This window comes from Nestor notabilis, unplaced genomic scaffold (assembly GCF_000696875.1).
Source record: "Nestor notabilis isolate BGI_N333 unplaced genomic scaffold, ASM69687v1 scaffold26431, whole genome shotgun sequence".
Lineage (NCBI taxonomy): Eukaryota > Metazoa > Chordata > Aves > Psittaciformes > Psittacidae > Nestor > Nestor notabilis.
In genome coordinates, this window is record NW_009914095.1 from 39,498 (window position 1) to 46,340 (window position 6,843).

The 6,843-nt window shown below is 50.1% G+C and overlaps 1 protein-coding gene across 1 annotated transcript in view; it reads left to right on the forward strand.

The window, feature by feature from the left end:
- Positions 1 to 4,566: 4,566 nt before the first annotated feature.
- LOC104412687 (histone-lysine N-methyltransferase EHMT1-like) overlaps positions 4,567 to 6,843 on the forward strand; it is a gene marked incomplete at its 3' end in the record, with an annotated part of 12,037 nt that continues 9,760 nt past the window's right edge. Inside the window, exon 1 of the mRNA XM_010023473.1 lies at positions 4,567 to 4,652. Within this exon, the coding sequence (XP_010021775.1) occupies positions 4,607 to 4,652 (46 nt within the window). The remainder of the gene's footprint in view (positions 4,653 to 6,843) is intronic.

Below are 6,843 nucleotides of genomic sequence, written 5' to 3' on the forward strand. Positions count from 1 at the left end.
TTGCCCATGCACTGCAGGACCCAGGCAGAGCCGAGATCCGAAGTGGGCAGCCCGCACGTGTCTGCCCAAGGAACACTCCTTCCACAAGCATTTTCTTAGTTGTTACTTCCTATATAATTAGCTCCAAATGTTTGTCTTCTCTCTAAGGCAAAGGTTATTATGAGCAAGTTGGTTTGGGTTGTGTTACTTATTTTGTGTTAGAAGAGGAAAAAAATGAATAGGGATCTGCTGGTGCTGGGGTTGCATCATTGTCTGAGGGCTTTGCCTCCCGCCTTGCTGCAGCGTGTATTGCAAACTTTGGGAGAGTATTGCATGGGAGGTGGGATCCTGCCCTGCTGCGGCGCTGCTGGAAGCTTTGCTGCGGGGCTGGTGTTGGGGTACATGCCCCAGTGCTGCGGTGCGCAGCTGTGTCCACCTCCAGGCTGAAGCCTTTTGTGGTTTGGGCAGGATCGGTCCCATCCATCCCACTGGTGTGCAGGGACATGTGTTGGTGCCCTGGGTGGGAGCGAGCAGCGTTTCAGAGGGGTCCTCCTGCTCCCGGCCCTGTCAGCTCAACCTGCTGTGGCTGCATGATCAGCACAGCGCTGCTGCACAGCCTCAGGTTCCTCAACGGGTGAGTTTTAAGACCAAAGGAAAAAAAGACCCTGGTGAAGGTAGACATCTTTGCACATCAACCTCCGCTCCTTCCTGCTCTGCCTGGCGAGAGCTCTGGTTCATGGCGCAACTCAGTGGTCTCTTGGGCTTGGTAAGCTGCGGTATGTTGGAGTTTTGCTGTGCATGCGTTGTCTTTACCTATAAAACCCGTTTGGATCGTTGCAAAGGGCACCCGGATGGTGGATGAAAATGCCAAGGAGGAGGCTGAGAAAGCTCTTTCTGTTTCCCAGCTTTGTTCTTTTTCTCTTTCCTTTTCTTTTTTTTTTTTTCTTTGTGGGATTTTTTTGTTTTAAAGGCACCACTGTAGTTTGTAGTTGTGTTTGGAAATGCTGCAGAGCCTTTCCTTGGCCGGTCTGACCTGTCTTCCATCCCCTCCAAAGACCTCGCAGAGGAGAGGAAGCCTGTTTTCATGTAAACAGAGCTAAAACTAAACCAGCACAAGCTCCTCTGCTTGGATCCTCGTGGCTTTTAAAGCCATAATGAGTCTTTCTTAAGGTGCAATAATCCTTTTCTTCCCCTTGAAACCTAAAAATGAAAGGGTTGGGGGGTGCTAACGCTTCGTTGCTGGTGGTGTCTATTCCTTATGGAGGCTCTCCAGCCACGGCAGGTTAATAATCAGTCTGGGGTTGGGGAGGGAATGGAGGCGGATGAGGGAATGGAGGCGGTCGGCTGCAGGAAAGGGGGGAAGGAGGAAAGGGAAAAATTAATGGCGAGAGTGAGACTTTTATTGTGAAGCAGCGTGTGCTTGGCAGTTGGCTTTGTTGGGGCTGCTGCAGGAGCCGGCATTCCCGGCGGGAGGGTGGGTATAGGATTTCCCTGGCAATCCGAGCGACGGCTGGGGCATGGGGAGTGGGAGCAGCCAGGGCAGCTTGCTCTGATTTAAGGGAGGGAAAAACCACCCCAAAACCCAACACACACACACATACAAATGGAGGTATTGACACTTTGCGGTGAAGTTGCTGCTAAGTTGGCTGGGTGGAGCCGTGGGTTGGTGGGAATGAATGGGCAGCACTGCCCTTGGTGGTGGGTGCCCCTGGGTGCTGGGAGTGGTGATGGAGCAAGGAGGGGAAAGGCTGGCCTGGGGGGAAGAGGCTTCGAGCGCTTCTCAGGGGTTTCCTTTAGCTTCATTGGGATCAAAATGCTTCAAACTTCACAGCTGGCTTTTTATTTGTAATTATTACTTTATGTTCTACCTTGATGCTGAGTTTTTTGTCTGTTGCAGAGCAAGGCATGGAAGTTGTAAAGGCGCCGCCGCTGCTAGCAAGGGATGTGTCTGTGAGCTAGGAACAGGAGAGCCCATCAGGTGCCATTGAGTTAGCCTTGCCTTGGCACCCACCTACTCTCCTAGGACTAAAGGGGGTGGTTTCTGTGCTTTGAGAACGCTTGCTGCTGGGCAGGACCCGAGGCAGCCTGGAGCTCCTACTCATTGCAGTGAGGAGGGAGGGTGGTCATTGTCTGCTTAGGTCTGATGGGTGCCAGTAGTGGCTTTTCTTCAGGCATCATGGGCTGGGCAGCAGCAGCACCTCTGTGGAAGGGAGAGTGTGGATGATTTATGGAGTGGGGGTGCTGCTGCTGAAATAAAGACAAACTTAGAATCAGATGGCTACTAATGACCTGCTGGAAATCCTGGCGCTTCCAGTATGAGTCCGTTTAACAGCAGGAGTACCAAAACCTTTCTTTGTTGCAGCGAAGGTTGGGAAAACACCCTGGTCCCTTTATAGGCTGAGGGTCTTCATTTGCTGCTGGTGCCTGTGGCAAGGGCCTGGGTGCCCCTTCCCATGGGTGGGAGCCTTGGGGCTGTGCTTGAGCCCCATCTCTCTGCAGGTCTGTTTGCATTGGTCTTGCAGCAGGGTGAGTCCATGAGGAAAATGAAGTTATTCCCAGTTTACAGGACATCCGGCTAGAGGAGGGGTAGGCTTTACAAGCAAATGTTTGCAGCAAGGATATGTATCATTGGCTCAGCAAATATAAAAAGAAGCTGATCTATGTTCAAACTCTGGGCTGTGTTCTTATGATCATTTCTCTGTAGAAGCTGTTGGACACTGTCAGCTGGAGGTGTGTTCCGTTCGAGGCTATCCAGTCGGTTGGCTGAGGTTTCAAGTGCTTGCAGTTTGATTTTTGGTCTGTGTCTGAAGGGGCACAAGTTGCCTTTTGCTGAGAGCATCTAGACTTGGCTGTGTTTGCTGTTTGCTTGTGCTCAGGGCAGGAGCCATACGCAACCACCTTCCTCCTTGCTAGAGGAGAAGGTGCCCTTAGCAGGTGGCAGAGACCCTGTGCCCAGCCCCGTCCCTTGAATGTCCTCCTTCCACTAGCTGTGTGTTGCTTTGTAGATAGTGGCATTTCGGTGCAGGACAGAAGGGTCCTGCTGTCACTGAGGGGCAGAGATACGGTCCTGGATGAGCCAGACCTGGTTCTGGATGAGCTGTCCCTGTCTGCATGGGGCTCGGGGCTGACAAATCAGGGTGAAGGAAGACCCTGCGCTGCAGCACTTGCCACTACTTGGCATTGCAGCTTAGCTGACATGGAAACACAGATGAGAGGGTGGCTGGTTATAGCAATATCAGCACCAAAGCTCATCAGTCCTGCTAGATTCAGACAGAAACATGTGGGGAAGAGCAAGCTGCTGCTGGCGATGGTTTTGGAGCTGATACACTGGGCTTCATATGTGCGTCTTAGCTCTTTTTGCTTGCTTATAGGAGATGGGCACATTGTTTTCTTTCCCTTTCTTTGTCTCTCAGTGTGCGTTAAACCTTGTGATTTGCGGGGCTGCAGGCACCATCTGCTCTGTGCAGGCCTGCAGCTCTTGGCTTGACCTGGGCTCATTCTTCTCCTGCAACACTGGCAGTGTGCAGCGAGCCCTTTGCCCAGCCTGGCCTCAAGACCCAGCAGCTCTACACTCTCCGTCTTCATCTTTCAGACCAGCTTGTCCTCTGAGCACTGTGTCAAAGGACCCCTTGTCTGTGTGTTTGGGGGTTTTAATACCTTTTTCCTTTTGTTTTGGAAGCTCTTTTTTGTGTTCACATGTGAAAAGAGAAAGAGAAGGTTTTAAAGCTGCAAACCTGATGTAGCAGCATGACTCCAGGTGTGTGAAAGGCAGGACTTGAGCAGGTGTGTCGTTTTTACAGGAATATAGCAAAAAAGAGGGGGAAAAACTCAAATTACTTTCTGTAGAATTAAAACTAGAGCTCATTAACTTTAATACACATGGATGTTATGAATGATGAGCTGTAGCTCACTGATGGTTTGCATCTTGTAAGTTATGTTTGAATGAACTATAAAAGAACTCCAAAACTAAACACCAAAAGTATACATGGGCTGTAAATGTTGATGTGTAATGACAAGTTTGATAGATCAGCCTCCCCTCACTTAAAACCTAAGTAGTTTTGGGGGGATAAGGGTCACCTCCTTGAGGTGCTAAGTGCTCAAGGCCAGGTCGGACGGGGCTTGGAGCAACCTGCTCTAGTGGAAGGTGTCCCTGCCCATGGCAGGGGTTGGACCTGGAGGAGCTTTAAGGTCCCTTCCAGCCCAAACTAGGCTGTGATTCTGTTGTGCCTTTCATGACCATTTCAGTCTGTGCCTGTTCAGCCAGACTCAGCTGGATTCCTAAACACATAGAGAATCTGTCTGGCTGCATTCGAACCATACTGAGTGTGAGGTCCTGGCCTGGGTGCAGCCTGAAGCCCCTCTGCTCCTCATGGGGACGAGCTGCTGGTTCATGTCTTTGACCTGTGCCTTGCTGACAGTTTCCTAGCAGCCGTTACTCTGCAGAACAAGGTTTGCCCTGATGTAAACAGTATGTGTCCATGATTGTCTCTTCAGTGCAGTGTGTGTATGAACATTGAGCTAAACTATGATATTTCTTTCCCATTTCTTTCCCCCCCTTCTCCGTCCCTTCCCTCCCCACCCCTAGCGAACAGTGCTGAGTAAGGCAGAGCCAAGGAAAGACGCCTGCATGAAGACTGAGCTGCTGAAAGATATCACCAACAACAAAGAGGAAGGTGAGCACCTGCCTTGGTCAAGGGCCAGATCTTGCTGGTGAGGCTGGCATGTGATGGGAACAAAACTGGGGGCTTGGAGATGGGCTTTGTCCCCTGGGTGTGCTGCCACAAACAGTTCTATTTATCTAAGCAGGGCTCTTCACCAGGAGAGATGGCAAATTGGCTTTTTGGTCCTTCCATCACCACCCACCTTAAAGACTATCAAGCTAATTTTCACTTCTGCTTTGGTGTGGCTGTGAAGCACAAAGGAGTTACTTTGAACCTCCTGTGTATGACTGGTTTGAACTGAACTCTGATCCTGCCACATGATGACCTGGCCCTTTTCTTCCCTCCAGTCAAGTGAACTTTCTGTTTTCCTCTGGGTTTCTCTGTTGCTCCAGATCAGGCACTGATGGCTACAGGGTGAATGGTGGGTTTAAGGCCCTCCACACCTCGTGCTCTTGTGGGATGCTGCATGGCTGCTGTATTGTTTCTTCTTGCTTTTCACTTGCAGGATGCAGCACATGTTAACTTGACAAAGTCTTTCCTCTGTGGCTGGCTGGGAGTTGCGTGCACACAAATCCGAGGGCTTAATAAATGTGTCCATGGGATTAGGGAAAAGAAACCCCACCACACTTTATCTCTGCACCCCTGTCCTTTCTTTCCATGGCTTTATTATTCCTTGACTAGTTACTTCTGATAGCTCTGCAGGGATTTGGTGTATTTTTGTTCTCCTTTCCATAACAGAGCTTTAGAAAAGCACTGAACTGACCCCATCAGAATACCTTGTCTTAGCTAACAACACGATTTTGGACTTAATTCAGATATGTGTAGTACAGCATTGCTTGCTCTTTCTCTTCTCTCCAGCATAATGTTTTGTCATTACTTCAGTCAGAAAGTAAAGCTCAGAACAGACAAAATCCTGAATGCTACATCAGATGTGGCCACGGTGCGTGTATATTAACTGGGAGCACATGAGTGCTGCTGCTGACACGTGTATGGACCAGACCTCTGCTCTGGGCAGAGGTGTCAGTGGGAGGTCACGTTGCTCTGGGAGGAGTCTCTCGTTTTGACCCCTTGCCTTGATTGGCTCAGGACTATAAAGGTGTTTATTTAACTCTTGGTTGATCTTAAGGTAAGTGTCAAGAGTCTGTGGAGGTAAAAATCCAGGAGGAGGGTGAGGAGAGGGACATTTCTGCACCTTGTATGTCTTGACTGACTTGGACTTAAAGCAACTGCTGGGTATCAAAGGGAAGCTGAGAATCCTCCCTGTGCAGGAGCAGTCTTGAGGCTTCACAAGGTGCTTGGATTCCAACCACTTCAGCTTATTGTCCAGTTCTGCTACCGAGGAAAGAAGGGTGCTACAATGTGAACTGTATGGTCTCCAGTCCTGTGGTAACGTTCACATGTTACCTTGTTTTCCCAAGCACACCACGTGTATAAAAGACAATGGTTTGTGTGGTTGTTGTGCTCCATGCATTGTTCTTCACTGACCTTTGTTACCCAGCTGTGATTGCAGCCAGGAGACCAGACAGGGAAAAATGATGCTTAGGTGTTTAGATGTGTACCCAGTTGGGCACCCAGTGTTCATGTCCCCTGCTCCAGGGAGGCTGCAGCAGCAGCAGAAGCATGCTTGGAGCCCGGCAGCTCCAGAGCTGGAACATCCTGTGGTCACAGATGGGCTTGTGGCCTTGTGGCCAGTGCTGTAACCCTGTGGACCTGATCCCATGGCAAGGGAACAAATTAATATCACCCAGGCTGTTAAACTGCTTTGATTCACCATCAGTATTCACAGTCAGCCCACCAGAGACATGCTGAATCCCATTTGTATGACCTCTGCAATCTCAGTATTGAGCACTCACCCCAGAAGTTGTTCTTCTTTATTATTTTAGTTTTACTGTTTTGACTCCTGACATGAGAAGAACAGCAGTGACACTGCTCCAGGGTGGCACTTCCCCAGGGTGACAGCTCCAGGGCACTGGGAGCAGTGGCATTTGTGTTTTGGAAATACAGAGCAGGCTCTTAGATGAATATCACCTGCCTTCATGGATTTAAAAAGGGGGCGGTGGAAGAAGAGGCCATCAGTCATAGAATCCCAGCCTGGTCTGTGTTGGAAGGGACCTTAAAGCTCCTGCAGTTCCAGCCCCCTGCCACGGGCAGGGACACCTTCCACTAGAGCAGGTTGCTCCAAGCCCCTGTGTCCAAGCTGGCC